The sequence below is a fragment of the Talpa occidentalis genome, unplaced genomic scaffold (genome assembly GCF_014898055.3).
Source record: "Talpa occidentalis isolate TD23 unplaced genomic scaffold, MPIMG_talOcc4v2.1, whole genome shotgun sequence".
Classification (NCBI taxonomy): Eukaryota; Metazoa; Chordata; class Mammalia; order Eulipotyphla; family Talpidae; genus Talpa; species Talpa occidentalis.
The window spans coordinates 85,832,542-85,855,167 of NW_026555331.1; the positions used below are offsets into that span (position 1 = coordinate 85,832,542).

General features: G+C 34.6%; 1 protein-coding gene across 9 annotated transcripts in view; it reads left to right on the forward strand.

The window, feature by feature from the left end:
• The window catches only part of PPP1R9A (protein phosphatase 1 regulatory subunit 9A), a 292,878-nt gene that overhangs the window by 204,327 nt on the left and 65,925 nt on the right, over window positions 1–22,626 (forward strand). For 5 of the 9 annotated variants that reach the window (XM_054692354.1, XM_054692357.1, XM_054692361.1 and 2 more), the window contains exons 6-8: window positions 2,468–2,603; window positions 6,151–6,213; window positions 7,209–7,274. In XM_054692354.1, the coding sequence (XP_054548329.1) occupies window positions 2,468–2,603; window positions 6,151–6,213; window positions 7,209–7,274 (265 nt within the window). The remainder of the gene's footprint in view (window positions 1–2,467; window positions 2,604–6,150; window positions 6,214–7,208; window positions 7,275–22,626) is intronic. The other 4 variants (XM_054692359.1, XM_054692360.1, XM_054692362.1 and 1 more) reach the window with 2 other exon arrangements.

A 22,626-nucleotide genomic window follows, 5' to 3' on the forward strand; every position in this document is an offset into this window, starting at 1 on the left:
GGATATGAGCCTATCCTTCTAAGTCATAGTAATCAGTATTATCTTAATACAAAACAATACAATTTTTGAAAAAGTATACTTGCTTGAAATACACAATTAAGAAAGTGACAGGTAAGCCACAGATTGAGAGATGATAAAAAATACACACTTAATCTGTGTGCATGTATAAATATATATAAATGCATCAAACACACACACACATATGGGTATACATTGGGAATATATAAAGAACCAGTTCAAGTAAATAACAAAAAAAAAAACAACCAGTTTTTTTAGTTTATTAATTTTTGCATAGAAGAACTGGGGTGTAGGCCAGAGGTATGGGGGCTGAAAGGACTCACCAAAGAGTGGAGAGCAGAACTGGCAGATTTACTAAAATATACTGCTGAGGAGAGCAGCAGGAGAAAGGAGAGGCCTGTTACACAATGTGTGAGTTAACTCCCTGGCCAGGGATCAAACTCAGGCCATAGCTGTGATAGCAGTGAGACTTAACCTGTAGGCCACTGGGGAGGCCCCACAATCCAGTTATTTTATTTTTTTAAAGATTTATTGATTGATTGATTTATACATACATACATACAAGCACTGGGTACAGTCAGAAGTGCGGGGGGGTGAGAGAATTCACCAGAGCCAGAGCAGGTTGCAGATCAGGCAGACTGATGAAGTACACTGCTGAGGGGAGCAGCGGGCAGCAGGAGAGGTCTGCGCACCATGTGGGACCCTCCTCTGGTGGCCGGGGAGCAGCCGGGGATTGAACCGGCTCTGCAGAGGCTGCGGGCAGCTTTGCAACCCATTGCTCAACCGCTCTCGCCACGGGGGAGGCACAATCCAATTATTTTAAATGGGCAAAAGATTTGAAAAGATATTCCACTAAAGAAATATATGAATGGTCAACAAATGTGTGAAAAGTTACTTAATATCATTTGTCAGCAGAGAACTGAAAATAAAAAACATTGTAAGATATCATTAGATACCTAATTAAATAACTAAAATTTTAAAAAACATTACTAAGTATTGGTGAGGATGTCAAGTGATGAGTTGACAAAGTGCAATGAGATATTCCATTGATAAAAAGGAACTGATTACTGGTGCTTGCAACAACATAAATGAGTCTCCAAAATATTATGGTAAGCCAAGGAGCTGGACACCGTGATTTTCATGTATAGAAACCTCTAATATGGGCCCAGAGTGAGAATGATCTACTAGAAAAGGAAATTATATAATTTGGATTAATGAAAATGCTCTAGAGTTTACTTGATGTGGTGATTACAAGTTTATACATTTGTAAAGTGTACCTAACTATACTTTTAAAACAGATGTGGCCTGTTTTAAATTATAAATTGTGTGTAAATTATACCTGAGTGAAGATGAAAATAATGGTATTTATAACTTTTATATTTATTTAATTCCCAAAGGAAATTAATAAAGAAATGCCCAACCATAATATCCAAGTTATGTCCTATTTGAAACTGCATAAATATATTTCTAAAAATACATTTAACTACAGTTATCTAAATATAAATATTTTGGCTTTTAATGTGTTTGTGCAACAAATGGGGGAGTATGTCATTTAAAAGTATGATTGAATGTAGCAACATTTTATAATCAGGAAAATCTCAATTATAAAAGCAAAATTAAACATTCACATTCAAAATAATAAAGTTAACTGATTTATGTATAGACAATAATGATAGAGATATTTTTATTTTTAGAAAAAATAGGACCATATGTTAATGTGTAAAATGTTAAATGTTGAATATTTTGATTGCAAAACATCCTATTGATGAGGATATATCACAGGTGTCTGTAGTTTGCAGTAAGTAAATGACATTACTGTTTTTTCCTTACCTAAATTAATGTCAAAGATTTTTCCCTTTGTCCCTTTATTTTTTGAAGCTATACCCTTCCTCATACCATCTCTTTCCAAAAGTCAATTAATTAACCTCCTTGTCTTCTTTTTTGTTTTTCATTTAAGATACAAGGTCCACATTTGTTTCCTCTTCTTTTTCTTATTTTCTAAGTTATAGTAACTTAGCAAATGCCTGCCTATTAATTTACCCTCTCTATATATGTTATACCTCAAAATGTTTTTGAAGTAGCTTTGTATTATAAAGAGAAAAGTATTATGCAAATGATTATTAAGTTCAATGGTTTAAGAAATGAGTTTGCAACCAATTTGTAAGGCATTGAAACTGTGTAAAGTACTGTAGAATAGACTATATCTTTTTTTCTTCTCAAAATAACATTTTTATAGTCCTTTACTTTTTCCCTTTCTTTTCCTCTAGGCTTTATCTGAAGAAATTGCTCTGCTCACCTTAGTTTCCTCCCAGCATGCCCTTTGAACTCTATAGGTGATATTTTTTGAGGCTCGATGGACCTTCAGGAGATACCAAACTTTGTTACTCTTCTTATCACTCCTTTTTGCTGGAAAGTCTAATTATATTAGTCCTCTTTAACCTTTCTACAGATTTGTCATTGGACGAGAAAAACCAGGACAAGTCAGTGAAGTTGCCCAGTTAATAAGCCAGACACTGGAACAAGAAAGACGCCAGAGAGAGTTGCTGGAGCAACACTATGCCCAGTACGACGCAGATGATGACGAGGTGAGGCAAATTTGGAAGTGTTTTTCCCCTAAATTACTGCTTTATAAAACTCCTTTCTGGACAGCAGCGTGACAGAGTCTTTGTACTTTCTCAAGGGCGATACGTCTGCATATAATCTCACCTAAAAGATACATACTTCCATTTGATATTAAGTTATGAAGTGTGAAAACTTTGGAGTAAAATGCATCATCTTTTACCACCAAAAATATAAAGAAATTATTTGAAAGAAAAATGGATAAAAACACAAAGTGAACAGTATTTGTTTTTATTTTGGGAGGTGATTTTTTTCTTTCTGTGCTTTATATTTACAGAATTTTGTCCCAACTTTCCTACAATAAGTATGTAATGCTATTTCAGAAAATCAGTAGATATTTAAATGAAAAAACATACATACACAAACCTACACAGAAAAGTACTAAAATTTTCTGAGTGTTTTCAAGTCTTTTTTTTTCCCCCAGGAAGAGAAAGTTCTTTGGATCTGTTCAGTATGATTTGTGCTAACATAATGCAGAACAAAGCTTTTCCACTAGCGCATATTCCACAGAGTAGATACATATTGGAATAATTTCACATCCTGCTCTCTGTAGAAGATCAAGTAAATGAATAGAGGCTAACCCCCAAGTGAAAACGGCTCTCCGGAACCCTTGTGTGTTTTAATAGAATACAGATGTGGTTCTATTTCTAATGTAAATGCCAAATGTACATTGATATAATGGGACAACATACTTTATTATAAGCATGTTTGAACATGCATATGTTTCATATTGGCATGTCCAAAGATCCATCAACAAAGTAGTTATAGTATTTCATACTCTATAAACATAATAAATATTCAGGTAAAACATATTTTTTTCTACCAACTGATGGAAGGACAGCGTACCTTCAAATGCTCAACCTTTACTCACCTTAATATATTCTTTTAACAGAACTTTTTTTATTGGTTTCTAGCCAAGACATAGTGAAGATGAGTAAACAGACATTCATATTTTTCTCATGTATCTTTATTCTGGAATGTTTAAGCCCAAATGTATATTAATTTTCTTCTATTTATATTATACTGAGGATATAGTCTCCATTTCTTATAGTAGAAAATTTAAATGATATATCAGTTAACTTTTGATCAAAAAGTAATACATTTAGAATCTTTATGTAAATGAATTAGTCTCTTAGAATTTTATTTTACTTGATTTAGCTTTTCACTTGCAGAGTCCATTTGAAATGTTTAATGTTTTCTCATTGTACTGAGATGTTATATATGAAACTATGTTGTCTTGGCTTTTAAAAAAGTGAATTCCTCAAGCATTTCAACTTTCATCTTGCCTAGTTTTCAATTCTTTGTACCAGTATTTTGTTTTTTTTTATCAAAGACCCTAATTTTCTTTGGCTATAAGCCTGTTTCAGAATTGTAGAATCTGTCTCTGCAAGTTTGGTCTTTGCCTGCTCACTCTGCTTAAAAAGATTTTGGATCTAAGGTTGAGGGGTCTATTGGTGACATCAAGTGACAGAAGGTGAAGCCAAGCTTTCTAGTTTCTTGTCATCCTCAGTGTCTTTGCATTTAGAGGTCAGCATTTGAGCTAAATTACGTAATCCTTCCCAGCTTCTAACTTTCCATGAGTCTATGAAATAAAACATCAAGGCTAAAAAGAAAAGAGGAAAATGTGATAGTTGTTTAAGGCTACCCAAGTGACATTTTGAGATTTCATAGCAGTGACTTCTGTTATATTGAGGAATTGATCAGATGTTTCCCCAAAAGTTTTCAATTCAAGCCTCTAAGCATTTTTTTTGATATAAGATTTCCCCTAATTTAGTAATTTAAATAAATGCAAAAGGTATATTTCTTACTCAACATTTATACTGACACATATATCATTTGGATTTTTTTTTTTGTTTTACCAGTTTTTATAAGAAAAACAGAGTTGATTTTCTACTGAGCAAATATATTTAGGGGTAAGGGAGATAAATAAGCATTCAGTGCTAGGAAATTTGCAAGGAACCATTCTTACATGATTCCATGTAAGCTTTGCAGAAGCCAGAAAAGATTCATTTTTTTTTTCTTTCTAATTGTAGCAACTGAGATTTTTCTAGTTGTATAGCTAGTAATTGGCAAATTGGGGTGTCTTCCCTGCTCCTAAGCCTGATTTTTTTTGCAGTACACTGTTGTTTTGTGGTAGAGTAAACTGATGGGTCTGTTTGTATTCAAGCACACACAAAGTAACTGGGTAACAAGATATTGTGAAAGGGATTCCTGTTTTTGGTTATGGAGTTTCTTGAAGTACTTATATGCTCTGTGATTGTTATATATTTCTAATAATGGGGGAATCAAATAATTAGAGAATTATTTTACTGTAGATATATCCTCTTTATAGAGATAAAAAGGAATAATCATTGCATATAGAATTATTTTACCAAAAATTATAGTTTTGCTTTAGGTTAATTTTTTTTTTTTGGTCTACAAGTTGTAGACATCATAGAAATCAGTTGCTTGCCACTCTGTTACCTTCACTTTATTAAAAAAGTTGAGGATTTTTCTTTTGTCTCTTCTCTGACTTTGTTTCTCCTTTCTTTTGTGTTCCACACTGCCTCACCAAAACCTGGCTCAGTAAAATCTACCCCTAATTTTTTGTGCACAGAAGAGATAAAAACTACACAAATAATGAAGATTGAATCTAATGCTCCCAAGTATAATTGTTATATTCTTTTGCATTTATTTAAATGATTAGAGGAAATCTTGTATCAAAAAAAAATCTTCAGGGGCTTGAGTTGAAAATTTGGGGGGATGAATGTGAACAAATTCACAGGACAGATGAAAACTGCACAAACTGGTCCATCTCCTGGACCAGCCAGGAAAACCTTTCATTAGCTGCAGAGCAATCATGTCCATCCAACTAATTTCCAGCACCAACACTTAAATTATTGTCTAACTTGAAAGACAGACGTCACTTTTTGTGTTCAGATCATCCAAGGTTGATTCTAGTTTGGAACTCATTACCTTCATATAAGGAAATTTCTGCTTGAATTGCCTATATGGAAAACAATGAAATGTGAAAAATATATCCTGAAATTATAAAAATACGGTGGTCCTTGTCAGAACCATACTTAGTATTACGAACACTTTGTCAAACTGTGTATGCTTAGATACACCTGTTTTAATACTCTAGGAAATTTTAAGGTATATGCAAATAGAATTTGAAATATATAGATAATCCCTAAATTCTATTTAAATCCCTGCATTTTCTGTTTTTTCTTCCAAATATTTATCTAGAAGAATTTAAAATAAGCTAACAGCCATTTCAGTTTTAATTGCATTCTTATTCTTCACTCTCCATTAAACATTCTGATTTTTTAAAAAAGTTAAAATGACTCTACCTAAATGCAGAAAAATAAAAGGGAGGATCCTAGAAAGACGAGGTAGTTAAAATGTGCATTATTGAAAAAATTTAAATATAGATCTGAATATATCTGTGGTTGTGGTTGGTAATTACATTTCTGGATTTAATAAAATTGCTGTTCATTTCTTTTTCTTTCTTTTTTTTAAACAATCTGAAAGGTAACCATGGAGGATTTCAGTAAGCCCCTCAGACAGTCAGCACTGTCCCACGAAATTCTAGGGGTATGGTAATTTTTTCAACTAGATTTTAATTTTCAATAACAAATTAATCTTCTGTCATACTCCACAGCTATAAGTATTTAGCCTTTTGGTGGTGGGATGATGTAATTCTGTGTTCCGTAAGTTATGATGTATGTTATGGGTGTCTGTTTTTATTAAAGAGCTTTTTTATGCAGTTTGAAATGCTTTGGACTCAAACTGGAAATAAAATACCAACTGGTACTTAGAAAATACTTATTCACTTAAAATGAACTATTTTACATTCACTTTAAAAAATGATTATTTTCCTCTTAAAATATCCTTTCGATCTTAATATTTCTTATTTTTTTAATCTTATATTTTAAAGTCTTAGTTTATAGACAGCATTTCAAAGTCTCCTTAGGCAGTAGGTCATGATGAGGTTAATCATCATTCTGAAAACTGAGATCATTCTCTTATATTTTATAAATTATTATATTTTATGGTTTCATCTTTCATAATTTGTTTCATCACTGGACATTAGTATCTTTATAACCAAATTAAGACAACATCAGTTTATTTTTTTAAATCTTTGTAAGTACTGGATACTTTTAGATATGCATTTTTGTTGCTTGTATTAACATTGCAATAATTAGAAGCAGAATTATGATGGAAGCTATGGTTTGCATAAATGTTAAAAGGTTTACAAAAAATACAATTTTTGTGTGAAAAGCTTTAAAAGGATAACATGAAATTTGATTCATGCTATTTGCTGTTCCTGGTTGGAGACAGCTTGTGTTGTATGAACAAATGATTGCGATTATTATGGATGACCTTTTAATAATGTGAAGTTAATAATGTTAATTGGCTTTATATTGTGTTTATAATGTTGGGAAACTAAGAATGGGGTATTCGATCATTTTCAAAGGTGTGTGTTACAGCAAGCACTGCCATGTTAGTGTTTTTTCTATCCGTTATCACTAGGCTCTCTCTTTAGTGGAGAATTAGCCACCTCTAATTTTTGTTATCAACCATTTTAGAACACTGTGGCTGAATTGCAAGGAGTGTCTGGCAACTGCAATAATAATAACAACTATTTCATTAAGGTTTGTTTTTTGATGGAAAATGCTTATCCGTACCTTCCTGCTTCATGTGTGACATTAAATATTCTATGTGTCTTATTAACTAGCTTTATATCCTGAAGAGCTTCTCTAGAGCTGTGCATTTTATATGTTGAAAAATATAAAGCATATTTGAAAAATAATATTTAATTCTGAAGCATAGCACATATTTAGACATAAGTAGTATAGTTTGTACTCACTTCCTAACACTTAACCATGGATGTTTTTTAACCCATAACCCTAAATAATTTGTGATTGATATTAAGAGGGGAAAAAGTGGGCATGTGATGTTTATACGAAACAGTATACACCATGACTGATATTGTGTTTAAATTCAGTGATTTTTTTCATTGAGAAAAAGCTGTTTATATGATTTAAAAGCAACTAAATACATGTCTTTAAACTATAGTAGTATATGTTTGCACAATTTATATGGTAGACATACCAAGATGTCTAAAATAATATTATACTTTAAGTAATAAAATAATTCTCAGTTTTTAGCTGCCATTAAATGGAGAGAGAGGAGCTTAAAAATGGAAGCCAACTCTGTTTTTAAAGGGAGGCTGTTATATGGTAATTAGAGGGAACTAAAGAATAGGAGAAATGCCAAACCTTTTTAACAACTTGTTTACAGACTCTAACTTGACTGGATCTTTAAAATTGCTATGCTTAATTACATCCTTTAGTTTGCAGCCCCTCCCCCCAAATCTACAATAGTCATAGATAGTGTAGTATTATCATTGAAAGCAAGACTCATAAGGCTCTTGGCAAGCATTCTGTTGAAGACTGGATCCATACTTGATCTGACCTAAGTGATGTACAGACACACACACTCACTCACAAACACACACACACACACATTCCCCCCAGGAAGTGGACAACCTCCTCTACTTGGTAAGTTTTCTCTAGAAATATTCTTTGTAGACAGAAATATTAGTATTTATAATGAGCACAGACAGGAAAATGGTCATTGTCAAGAGAGTTAGAGTTTAGACTATGAACCTTCGCCTAAATAACGTAATAGTTTTGTTACCCATTTTTTTATTTTATCTTATTTTCATAATGCAAGTGAATTGTATGTTTTCTTGTTATTGTCTTTCAAGCTACCACTTTTTGGTGATATTTATTCATGAGTCAGGTACACAGTAACAAATAAACTTTATCAAATTTTTCTATACCTTTAAGTTCCTCTGCAATTATAGATTTTGTTTTTCCTATAAAACATGCTAGAACAATTATATATTACAATAATGAACCACTGAATGCGCAGTGTTAGATGTCAAGAAACAGCACAAATGAAGTTATTTTTCCTATTTAAAAATACTTGGAACTTAATTAAATTTTTTGTTTGTCAAAAAAGTTCTAAAATGCTGGGCCTCCCCGGTGGCGCAGCAGTTGAGCGCTGTGTTGCGAAGCTGCCCGAAGCCTCTGCAGCGCCGGTTCAATCCCTGGCTGCTCCCTGGCCACCGGAGGAGGGTCCCACATGGCGCGCAGACCTCTCCTGCCGCCCGCTGCTCCCCTCAGCAGTGTACTTCGGTCCTTCTGCCTGCTCTGCTCCCCGCTCTGGCTCTGGTGGATTCTCTCACTCTCCCGCGCTTCTGACTGTACCCAGTGCTTGTATAAATAAATAAACAAATAAATCTTAAAAAAAAAATTCTAAAATGCTAAAAGGTACAGTGAGAGATAGGGCTTACTAGTTTAGGAAACAAATTTACTTTCCAGTGAGCCATTGGGAGGGTATGATTATTCTGTGCCTTTGTTTTTTTTCTGGTTTTTCTCTACCTTTAAGGCTCTTGCCTACACCAACTCTTGGTTGCCCCTATATATTCACTTAGTCCTGTTCACCTTTCAAAACTCTGTTTTGATTTTTCGTCCTCTACAGAGCTTTCCTAGATGCTCTCAGCTGGGCTAGAGGCCCTTTTTTAATGAGCCAAAAGCACCATGTGTGACTCTCTCTGTCATTATTTATCAGTAAAGTTCCCCTGCTAGCTTATAACCTCTTCAAGGACAGGCTTCAATAGCCGGTTGATTTTTAATATACCAGGGATGAGCACAGCACTAGGCAAACCAGTGGAAGCCAAGAAATTGAACTACATTTAATCACTCAAAGGAGGTTTAGATGAAATTGGGAGAATGGAGTTAAATGAAGAGAAGGAAATTTAGTTAAGAATATAATCTCAGGGAACATACAAGTGGAAGAATGAGGCAGAATATAAGGATGAAAGCAACAATAAACCTAGTGAGAATAGATTGGAGATAGGGAAAGGACTGGAGCAATGATCTGTACTTCCCCTTTGGCACTTTGGGCACTTTCAGTGAGTTTTTGTTACCACATGTTAATTGTTTTGAGAGACCATGCATTTATCTGATACTGAGTCTATTCCTGTTGCACTGCCCCCAAATCCTTCACATGTGAAATGCATAAAGCAGTGAGTTATAACCTTGGTATCCAAACCAAATAATGATGAGAAAGAAAACCTGTAAATCCTTTCCATTCTAAAAATAATGCAAAATATCTAAACAAAATATTTTAAACCATATCCCTCAGCATACAGGAGATAATATTACATGACCAGATTGAGTTTACCAATAATGCAAGTATGTTTTAATATTTCAAAATCAATTACTACTTGCATTTGACATTGTATTAGAAGGCAAAAGAAGACAAAAGCAATACATTAGATCTGAAGAAATAAGCTAGTTGGTTTTCACAGATGATGTGATTATGTTCACAAAATCTCAAACACACTTAGAGGTAAATTATTACAAACAATACAAGTTTAACAAGTTTTCTGAATACATAATTAACATAAAACATAACATCTATAGTAATATGTCTGCAAACAGAGAAACATAATTTAAAAGTTATCATTTACCTTGGTACAAGGCAAGATCTTGCTTAACAATAGATAGCATAGAGAAGAACACAATTTTATTGAAATGTATTAAAGCTTATATAAATGGACAAAGAAGCCCTGTTTATGGATTAGAAGACTCAGTAGCTTAACAGAGTCAATTTTCTCCAAGTTGATTTTGTAAATTCAATGTAGTTCTGGTAAAAATAATTCTGAAGAATTTTAAAATGGCATTTGAAAAGCTATTGCTAGAATATATAGGAAAGAAATAACCATGACATTTCACACGCCTTAAGAAAGAGATAAACTAGGGCCTCCATGGTGGTGCAAGGGGTTAAGCACTGCACTGTGAAGCAATCCACAACCTCTGCAGCACAAGTTCGATCCCCACCTGGCCAGGGAGCAACCCACATGGCATGGCAGAATGCTCCTGCCTCGCTCGCTGCTCCCCTCAGCAGTGTATTTCAGTCAGTCTGCCTGTTCTGTTCCCCACTCTGATGAATCCTCTCACTCCCCGCATCTCTGGCCTGCACCCTAGCTCTTGTATGAATAAATAAATAAATCTTTTTTAAAAAAAAGGAAAAAGATAAACTATAGTAATTTAGACAGTAGGGCAAAAGAATGGACAAACTGGCCAAGGAACCTAAAAATCCTCACAAATGTGAAGTTTTGATTTGTGACACAGATAACACTCTAGATAACAAATGTTGGACTTTTCAATTAAGGAAAAATGGTGAAATTCAACCCCCGTCTCAATTCTCACACCTGAAAGTTCAACTACGTGATCAGTTACTCAAATGCAAAAGGCAAAACTGTAAAATTTAGAAAACAGTGTAGAAGAATATCTTTATGACATAAGAATTATTTTTTACATGATACACTTAAAACAAAACCTTAGAGGAAAGGATTGAGAAAATTAATGTTAAAATTAAGAACTTTTGTTCATCAAAAAAATGCCTTTAAGAAAACAAAAAGACAAGACAACCCAAAATTTGGAAGAAAATATTTGAAAAACTAGAGAATTATTTAAAATGTTTCCACGAACCAGTAAGAAAAGACTGCATGTGGCCCATCAACTCAAACTCCTGTCATAGAAGTGGAAATCTCAGTGGCCAATAAGCATGTGAAAAGATGCCCAACTATATTAGCATTCAGGATCTAATCATTGACCAAAATGAAATACTAATTAGTACCTAATTAATTGACTTAAGTCAGATATTTTACATTTTGGTGAATTTATGGTATAAGAAGCACTCTTATTCTCTCTACGTAGACATACGAATTTAGCTAGACACTCTGAAAAACAATTTGAAAAACAATTTGAAATTATCTAGTAAAGTTGACTTTAATTTTATTTCCTTCTAATAAACACCTTAGTAAAACTCTTATCTACAGGAGCTGTAAAACATGTGTAACACAGTTTTTATAATAGCAAATATTGGATACAACTGACATCTCTTTCAACAAGAGAATAGATAAATATTTCATTGACTATTCATACAGTGGAATAATTTACAAAGCTGTTTCAGCAGTCCACAAAAGGCAATCTCAGGAGCATACCATAAAAAATAAAAACACACTGAAGAATGTAAGCAATATCATTCCATTTATATGGAATATAAAGTAGTGTAAAAATAAATGATACACTAGCTATATGAAAATGTAGTAAAATTAAAGAAAGACTAAGAATGATGGCTTTCAACAGGATTACTTAAGAGTAAGTAACTGAGGGCCTCCCCAGTGGCACAGCGGTTGAGCGCTGGACTGGGAAGCTGCCTGCAGCCTCTGCAGCGCCGGTTTTGATCCCCGGCCTCCGCCGAGGGTCCCACATGGCGCACAGACTTCTCCTGCTGCCCGCTGCTCCCCTCAGCAGTGTATTTCATCATTCTGCTTGTTCTGCTCCCCTCTCTGGTTCTGGTGGATTCTCTCACCCTCCTGCACTTCTGGCTGTACCCAGTGCTTGTATAAATAAATAAATCTTAAAAAGAAAAAAAAAAGAGTAAGTGACTGAAGTAGAATCAAGGAGGCAGACAGAGGACTAGAATTAAAGTGTAGTGATTCTGAACCTTTATTTGATCTAGAATGTTAGTCATTTGTGCTGGTTATATCATTCATTTTTCATTACATCTTCCATACATTTCATAAATACTGTTAGCTCAGTATTTAATGAAAAAATTAAAATTGGCCATCTGTAGTTGCTTATATTTCATAATTATGTGGATGTAAAATGAATATGACATCGCTCCTGCTCTCCAAGGACCTATAAAATGACCATAAGACTCAGTATCTCAAAGTAGCCTCAACCTGGAAAATTCATGGTACTTCTTTAAAATTACAGATTTTCCCACCCAGTCTCAGATTTACTGAAACAGAATGTACATTGTAAGAGGCCAAGGGTTGTAGGAGTTTGTGGGAAGGGGTTAGATGTAATCAGGGTGGAGTTATCCAGCTTAAAATTGCCAGGAAAACTGATGTAAAGAACTTTAGTCCTGAAATTGCAGACACTTTGCAAGAAGGACTTGCTCCATGAATCTCAAGATAACCATAATGAGGAAGGGAATAGAATTATTCTCTCTCAAAGAAAAGTATATGATTGAGATTGTAATTGTCATTAATCCATAAATAATCCATAGAAATACCATCAGTGGCCTTTTTGTTGGTTTTACTCCTTTGTTTACTATAAATACTGTAACTATAATTTCTGGCCCCATTTAATGATCCATTAACATTTTTTTGTAATCATATAAATCAGTTTATATGTGAACACAACATATTTTCAAGAATCAGTTGTATAATTATAAAATTATTAAAATAATAGTAATACACGCCCCTTTGGTCACTATACTTGTTCCTTTCTGCAGATTAAAAATTTAGGGAAATACAAATCTCTCAGTCTCTTCCCACAGTTCTGTTGGCATTAGAATAAGTGCTTCATTGTTTCTTTAGCAAGTAAAATGAAACTCAAGGAAGGCAGCCAATTTGAAATTGCAGTGTGACATTTGAATTACAGAGGTCTACTTTGGTCTGTTGGCTATTTAGTTCTGGGTCTCAGTGGGAAAAATAGGGATGACCAGTTCCCTCCTCATATAGAATACATTTATCAAGAACTTAAAGACAACGGTGTTTATGTCTTAGTAAGTAGGTAGCATTTATTAAGATGAATTAAATTAGAAATATGGAGTCATGGAAAAATAGAGTTTATACTCCCAAGAAGGGTATAAAGTTTATATTCTTTTGCTATAGAAACAATAAATATATGCTAAAGAATTTAGGTCATTTGCAAGGCAGTCTTTTAAAAGCCCAGTTAACCATAGTGTAAAAGAATCATCACAAGTAAGGACATACTATTATAGAAGTATGAACTTGAGGTTTGTGCTTTCATTTTTGTTTTTTTGCAAGACTTTTGTGTTGTTTTCTGCACAAGAAACAGTGTCAATAGTGGGTGTGTGCAAGAAATAAAAACTCCAATTTATCTACAGAGCAAATTTATACAGAGAAAAATGGTCAAAAATCTTTGAAAAGGTAAATTGAACAATACAGTGGAGACTTTAAATATGCTGAGCTTCTAGACATTTTTTCCCCATTAAATGAAGATTGGAAACAATTTTCTGTGAGGCATTGACTGCCCTTTGAAAAGCATGGCTGTCTTTTCAAGTGTTGGCATAGTGAACAGCCTTGGGAAGATAGAGGCAGTGGTACTGCCTGTAACAAAAGATGTAGGATAACTACAATATGGCTTCCTCTCCATATAACATGCCTTCCTCTCCATATAACATGCCTATTTACATAGGCACCCCTGGCCCTCTTCTCATCACTCTTTGGAAACTGTGGCTGGGACAACTAGCACAAAATTATCAGGATTTGTATCAACTAGTGCAGTTACCCATCCTGGATTAGGGGAAGGTTCTGTGTTCAGATAACGATTATAGAGACATATACCTACACTACCCATCTGAGGATGAAAAAAGGAATTTGCATTTGCCATGGTCAAAAGCCTAGTAAGTCCTTAAGACTTTGGCTGATTGACTAGGGAGCTAATGAAGATAATGAAGTATATGATGCTAGTTAAAGAGAAATAGAGTTGAACTGCTTTTGACTCAACCCCTCCATTAATTTATCATGACAACTTTAGATTTACTTAGACAGTAAAAAGGTTTCAAAGTTTTTGCAGTGGACTTTTGTGACTGTAAGGAAATATTAACCCTCTAAGAGAGATTTATTCAAAGTAGACTTCTGTGAGAAACTATAACTATTTGAGACCTAACTGGTCTGCAGTGGTGATGAAAGTAACTCACTGAAAATGAGAAATTGTTTCTACACAATCTGGAAAATTCCTTCGTTAGCCTCACTACCTAAAAAAAAAAAAAATTCCTTCCTCATATTAAAACTAGGTTTATGATAAGATTCCAGGTTAAGCTATACTCCGTAGTAGACTCTGCTATTGGAATCAAGATTATAGCTGCTGATTCTAAGATTCCCCAAAGCTTAATAGATTGTTATTAGTAATGATCCACTTTATATACTACTTTGGGAAGACTATAGACATGGGCAGTTTGGTTAAAATAAAAGTAACCACCGCACTGTTTAAAACTAAAACTGAATGCATCTTAGTACTCTCATAGAGCTGCTGTCCACATCTGTGCCCTAACGCTTCCACTGTCTTCCCTGAGCTCACTTGCTTGGAGACGGGTGACTAAGGGGTAGAAATGAGATCTCTCTGGCCTCTAGAGAGACTAGGTGCCATATGAATTCCTTGAATAGCTCACTCTGTGTTTTCTCCCACTTGGTTCAATAAAAACAATATAGAATCTCAAGTAAAGAGGAAAATTGCAGATTATTTAAACACTTTTAATAGCTTCCAGAACACTCAGACCATTTCCCAACACAATAACACTACCAGTTAATGCAGCTAGCAAACAGCTCTTTAAAATTTTTTTTTTTTTTTTAGAAAGGTAGCTATTAACCATCTACTAAGCTCTTAGGGAAACTGAAATGGAATGCCAGACCTGAGTAGGCCTTGTGACTCCATCCTGAAAGTCTCAGCTTAAGATAGTTAACTTGAACTCATTGACCAGCTCTCATTGACCAGCTACGTTAAAAAGGCCCAACAAACTGCCAGTCAACTGGAAACAACAGATTCAGGAAAACTGCCGGCCTGGCCTTAGCAGCATCTTAAATTTACATGAGCAAGTGCCAGCTTTCCTATTGGAGAGACTTTATGCACCATTCTGCCTCCTGAATCAAGGCCTCAGGCTTACAGGGTCCTTGAATTAATAGAGGTTTCCTTAAATGCCTGGTTCACTGATGTTTCAGCTGTCTTAGGCATTTCATCCTCAGCGCCAGCCATGCAGACCTACAGTGGACGTGGTTACTTTGCTCATATGGGCAGACTCAGGGGCATCCTCATAGCTCTGTCAGTGTTCCCTTTGATGAACCTAATTATATATTGACTCTTGGGGTGTTAACAATCTCTTGGTTCTGTTACCTGGAAAATTATGAACTGACAGATTAAAGTTGGGATCAAAAGCTATGGAACAGATTGTGGCAATTGATTAACTCTTTGGACTTACGTAGTTGCACCTTGGGAACAGTCATAAGAGACTTTCATATATTTAAATAAGCACCATCATTAGCCCATGTTGGTCTCAGGTGACTCTAGAGAGCCGTTCAAAATGAGGCTACTCTTGGTTACTTGGGGGAACTTTTTGACTAATTATACCCTTCAGACTTTATCCTAAGGATAAGAGTAATTTAATTAGGTAAAGTGGCACTAAATTTGTTTCTTACTTTAGGTGGAGTAAGCAATCACACCGCTTAAGTTCTAGAAGTCCTACATGTCAGCCTCAACTCACTGGCCAGGGTTGTTAGGGATGATACAGTTGCTCTGAAGCCTAGACTTCCTCCTTATGTGCCAATGTTTAGTCTCTGTAATTACTGATACATCCTTCTATACCTGAATTACTAAATTTCCAGCAGGAAAGATCAACAAAGAAGCTTAAGGAGAAAGCCATGTGGGTTTCTAACATAGACCTTGATGGTTTATGGGATTTATTTAAATGGTAAGGGCTGGAAGCCTAGAGAATATGGTTGATATTAACAATGTAAATTAATACATTATTCTTATTCTACTGCTTGAAGTTCTTTTGATAGTAGTCCTAATTGTACACTATGAGGCAGACTAAATGAATTTGGTCCTAACCACCCTTGGTGACAGTGATTGGTGTGGCTGAGGGAATGTCACACTCCTGGGAAATTTTACCAGAAGCCAAGACTTAGAAACAAGGGTAGGTAGTGCTGGGAGACAACTCCCCTGTGGGCCTCTCACTTCTCTGCATGTATTACAAGCAGAGGCACAGAAGGCCTTAATTTCGCATGATCTTTGCAATTATGTTGATATAGTTAATAGCCTGAGAAAACAGAGATAGTGTCTCTCTTTAGGGCAGGTGGCAGAATTACTTGCTAACCATTATTATAAAAATTGGAGATTCCTAAGCTTAGAATTCTAAACAAAAGATTTTATGTCCACACCATTTACTTCATTTTTAGACCATGTTCTCCCAACAGTACTCTGGATTTGAATTTTGTATGCAAGTTATTTCTTTATTTTACAATCAGGAGTCTCAGAACCATCATGCTTGGTTCCATTTTGTTTAATAGTCCTCTCCACTTACCTCTCATTCACATTTTGCTATAAGCATCAAGACGAAATCAGGCAGCACCTTCAACACTTTGTTTGGAAATCTACTTAGCTAGATTTCACCAGAGACATTTCCTACCTTCTTGCTACAGAAGGTGATAATGTTTCTAAGCTGTATACCAGACAATCTGTTCTAGGCAATTTAGAGTTGCTCTAACATACTCTTCACATCTTTGCAATCTTCATCCACTGCCTGTTTCCAAAGTCATTTCCCCATTTTTCTGTATTTGTGATGGTAGCACCTCTTCTTCTATTGCCACAGGACAAATCACTACCAAAATTTAGCAACTTAAAATCAGAGGTATTTATATATTATAGTAACTGTGGGTCAGTTGGGTCTCTCCCAAGGCTACAAGTAAGGTGTCAGCCAGAACTGCAGTCATCTAAATGCTGACCTGGGAGAAGATCTTCTGAGCTCACTCACAGCTGCTGGCAGAACACTGAAGGTCCACTTCCAAGTACCTTCATGTCACTGTTGGCAGGCCTCAGGTCCTTCCTGACAGTTAGCCAGAAAATCAGTTCCTTATGGTATCGGCCTCTCCATCAGGCCACGCATAACGTGGCAACTTGTTTCTCAATAGCAAGATGACAAAAGACAGGCAAGTCATAGTCTTTTTTTGTAAACATATCTCAGAAGTGACCTTCTATCACTTTTGTTGTTTGCTTGTTAGAAGTGAATTGCTATGTCCAGCTCACACTCAAGGGGGAAGATTATACCAAGTATCAATACTCAGGCACCAGGGATCTTGGTGGGCATTTTAGAATCTACCTACCATAGTGGGAAATAGAGTCCCCTTTTGAGGATTATAGTTTCCAAATGGAAGGGGGGATATATAAAGAAGTCTACAAAAGAATGTAAAATCAAGTGCTAATTTATGAGATATCACAATTGCTAGAAAATCTTAAGGGAAAGATGAACTTGAGTTGTTAGAAAATAATTTATAAGCAAAATTTTATTTTTATTAAGGAAACATTGGTTTACAACACTGTATATGATACAGGAGTGTCTCCAAATGTATATTACCACACCACACTCACCACCATGGAAGGCATCCATAGTCCTCCAGCATAGTTCAGACCTTAACTTTAACTGGTCAGATTTTTAGGCAGAATAATTGTTAGCATTGTTATCATTGACCTGAAGGCAGGGAGTGCAAAAGGTTTAGATTTAGATGCATTCTTGATTTAGTGACTGGACATTAAGAATGGAATGAAAATCAGAAAACATCCCAAGAATGAAAGATTAATAAGAAAATTTTAAATATTTTGGTAAATGGGAGAAGTGAATATGTGTCCTGTGTCAGGCAGCACATTGGATGTTTCACGTTTCATTTCTTTGAATCCTCTCAATACTGTATGAGATTGGTATCTTTTGTATCACATTTATGGAAGAGAAGGACACAAAAGATGGAAGCTATGACATTTTTTCTGTTTTTGGAGCTTTGGTCTCTCCAACCCCAAACCCATGTTCCTTTTTGTTGCACTGCTCTGTGGCATTATGCATTATTTTACTGGTGGTGATGAAAATAATCACAGTCATAAAGTCATCTAGTCATTTAGCATATTCTAGGCATTGTGACTAATACTTTGAGTAGATCACTACCAGAAATGCTCCAACAAGCTTATCAAGAAGGTGCTGTTATTCCCATTTTATAGATGAACAAATGACATTAAATGAGACTAAGTGGTCTAACCGCACAAAAGTAGAAGTCAGTTAACAAAAAATGGAAAAAGATGCCTTTTCAGAGAAGGGGATGCTTTTGCTAAAAGCCATCTGGGTGTTTGGCGCAGTTTTAGGAATTTTAAACATTGAAATGTTAGTTTGAGGTCTTTCTCCTCCAGAGAAAAAACAACTCTCTTCTATTCTCTGACAAAACTGAGTCTGAAAATATATATAACCAATTTCAAATCCAGTAAACAAATTCCAACAAAAGCTGCATAATTAAGACTATTTTTATGATTAGCACCATTTAGTTTCCCTGAATTTACCAGAGCAAACATTGCTATAGCAAAAATTACTGCTAATGGTTGAACCTAACAACAAGAGAAAATCCCCAAAGGGTCATTTAAGCCCCAGCTGCAGCTGTGCTTCACTATATTTCTTACTTGAAAGCTGAGAATTAACAGGAAGAGCGGGCTCTGCTGTGTTGTGCAGATGTGGCTAAAACTGCATTAATTTATCCAGCAAACATTTGTTCAGTGCCTACTATAGATGCCAAGCAGTGTGCTCACCACACTGGGATTACAGATAAATCAATCCTGGCACTTTCAAGGAATTTACAGTTGAAATAGGAGAGGCAGATATGAAAACCAGCAAAGCTTTATGGGTAATAAAAGGCTTATTGTGAAAGTGTAAAGAAATGAATTAGAAGAGTCTTAAGGGCAGCACCTTCATAGAAGTGCTAAGTTGATGTTTATTCATCTAGGATCACTATGGCAGGAAGGGGAGCTAGTGAGTAGGAACACAAAAACTGGAAGTTTCTTGATCTTGATTGAGTAGAAGCTGGTACTTACTCCAAAATTGGGAATTTATGAAAAGGAGCAAGTTTAGGGAAAGGAAAATTTTAACTCAGGAGCACCAATTTGTTTGTAAAGATTCATGGGGCAAGGTCTTCTAGAAAATGTTATATTTTATATTCTAGCACAGTATATATGAAGTTGTATTTATGAGCCCAAAACTTAGCAAATGTGTGGTTCCTAGATACTGATTTGGAGAAGCTTTAATGTGTTGCTATTGTAATATCAGTAGCACCAGCAACAGTCACTTGTTTTGAGCACCTACCTGTGTTAAATACTTTAGAGGCACCATTTTTTTTTTAATCTCATGCAATCTTCCTTATACTGTTGTTATCCTTAGCTGTGCTTTCACATTCTGCAGTTTCACTTAGCCATGATCAAATGTGATGTGAAAATATTACATTCAGTATTTTAAGAGAGCGGTAGGTAAGTAGGTAGATAGGTAGGTAGGTAGGTAGGTAGATAGATAGATAGATGGATAGACAGACAAATGGATAGACTGAAAACACACTAATAGAACTTTATTACAGTATATTGTTAACTTGTTCTTAGGTGTTTTTGTGCACCAAATAAACAACAACAACATACTGTATGTAGGGTTCAGTATTATCTGCAATTTCAGGCAGTCTTAGAATGTATTCCCCATGGATAAGTGGAAACTACAGTACTAAGGAACTATTTTTATCCTTACCTTATAGATGAGAAGATTGAAACATAGGTCTAGAAACTAACTTTCCCAATATAATAGTTAGAATTAAACTCAGTTCTAAGTGATTTCAAAACCAAGATTCTTTAATCAGTCCTAACTTACCCAGCTCATCAGTATGACAAATACTGTCTGTTGTGACTGCTCTCCTGAGTGTTCCGGGCTCTAGTATGTCTACAGGCTTTTCTCCCACCAGTTAATAATTGTATGTTTAGTAAGAGGCAGAACCTATCAGCTGTGCCTATAATAATGTATTTTAATAAAATATTAAATGATCTGGTATGAGTATAAAAGAAGTTATGTTTACAAAAATGGGAGTTTCAGCAAGTCTGATAACTCAAGAAAATTAGATGTAAGAAGGAAATGTAAAAGAAACAAATCATAAAACTCCACAGGAATTTTACTCATTTTCTCTTGAAGTACCTTTTTCATCTATTTTAAGACACTGCAGTAATTGTATAGATTATATGCAATGGTTCTGGTTTATATAAGAAAGAGTGCATGAAACATCAGCAGCCCCATACGCCAAGCCTTTTGAAGAAAATTTCTATGCATTTGTCTAAGGAGTGCATATTATAAGAGAAAAGAAATGGACAAGAACTTAAGTGCTTGCTGGATACAGGTGCAAGTCTTCAAAGTGAATTAAATGATAATGTTCAGAGATGAATGTTCAAAGGTGAAACTCAAAACAGCAGGATCATGCACTAGGGTTTTCAGTTGGGAAAATATGAAAGGATTGTATTTCCAATTTTTATTTTTCTGCAAAGCTTTAGTTTCTGTAAATTGCAAATAGTATAGTATAGAAGAATGAGCACGGGCTCTAGAATATATTACATACAGTTTTAACAACATTGCAAATTCTTTGACCTTGGGTAAAATTTCTGATCTAAATTTCATGAGATTACGAAAGTACAGAAATACCTGTATCATACAGTTTTTAAGGAATGTACATTGTGGGGCACACAATAAGTCACAAAAGAATTTTCTTCATTTTTGCTTCTTTTAAAGGGGCTATTTAGAATTATAAGATATTGACCAAGAAGGCAGATAAAGAGATAAAAAGGAACATTTACTATACTAAGAACTAGTCTTGCCTCATTTTAAGTGGATTTTCAGATTGGGGTAAAAAATATTCCAGAATTTCTAGTTATTTGAAATATGTTGAATATGACACAAGTAAAGAAAAGGGGCTGAATACTGATGGAATCACTTTGCGTAGCAATTTCTTTTTTATACAACATTGTCCATCTCCTCTGTAAATGTCAGATTCAATCCAGTCTAATTTTGAGATTTATGAAATTCTAACATCATTTCCTGTCATTTGTTTTACTTGTGTGTTAACCATAAAAAATAATTTACATTTTCAGTAAAGGTAAAAGAATCAGAAGAATCTTAAATTCCTAGTACATTAACTATAACTTTCAAATTTTCAGATTTTTGTGAGATTCTGTATCCTATCCAGTCTGGGAATGATAAATGATCAATGAGAGATAATTACAATGTTAAGTTTTTCAACATTGCTTCCAGAGCTTCTAATAAGTAATAAGTAGAATAAAGACATTAAACGACATAGCTTGTCTTCAGGATGCTTGTAAGGCTAATTGGAAAGAGAAAACATTAGTAGATGAAAAGAGAAAAGATAAAAATATTTTTAGTGTGGTTGTGGGTAAATTGGTTGTAGGTAAGTTGGATGTAGAGGAGAGGAGGTTGGTAAAGTCAAAAATGAGCATAATCAAGAGGAAGAATTCTTAACATTTATGAAGATAATTTTGATAATTAAAAAAGTTGGCAAAACTATACATAGAGGTAAGAATTGCATGTTTTGTACATGCCCTAATTCTATAAGAGTGTTAAAAAACAAATGCTGCCTTCTTAAAGACTTTGCAATTTATTATTAACAACCTCCTTAGGAGATTATAGATATTATCAAGTAAATGTAATTGACATCCTTGAGTTTATTCTTTTAAAAATATTTGTTGAGATCCTGTTTTATTTCAGATCCCATGCTGGCAATATATTTTTATTTATTCCCTTACACATAATGAAGAAGTATCTATTTCAAGCTAGCAAAGAAAAGCCAATTTGTTCATTTTGCCTCTTATGTTTAAAATGTGCCACATTGTCTGACTTTAAATTTAGTTAAATATTTTATTGAGTCATTCATGATATTCATCAAATTTATGATGTAGAAGTGAATTTTACACACCTATTTAGATCTTCATTTAAAAAGCATGGCCTTGCTGCTACTTGTAATTGTAGAATAAAAACAAGCATACAGTTTTATATCTCTAAATCAAAACTTTCAGCAATGCATCTCAGGTTTTGTGCTTAACCAGCCTTGCGCTGTTACTATTAATTAATGTCACTGAGATTTACAAACTACCCATTGGTGAATGGGTAGTATGGTTAGTATGGTAGTATGGTATCTTTTTTATTTTTATTTTTATTTTTTTTTAAAGATTTATTTTTATTTATTTACACAAGCACTGGGTACAGTCAGAAGCGTGGGAGGGTGAGAGAATTCACCAGAGCCAGAGCGGGGAGCAGAGCAGGCAGAAGGAC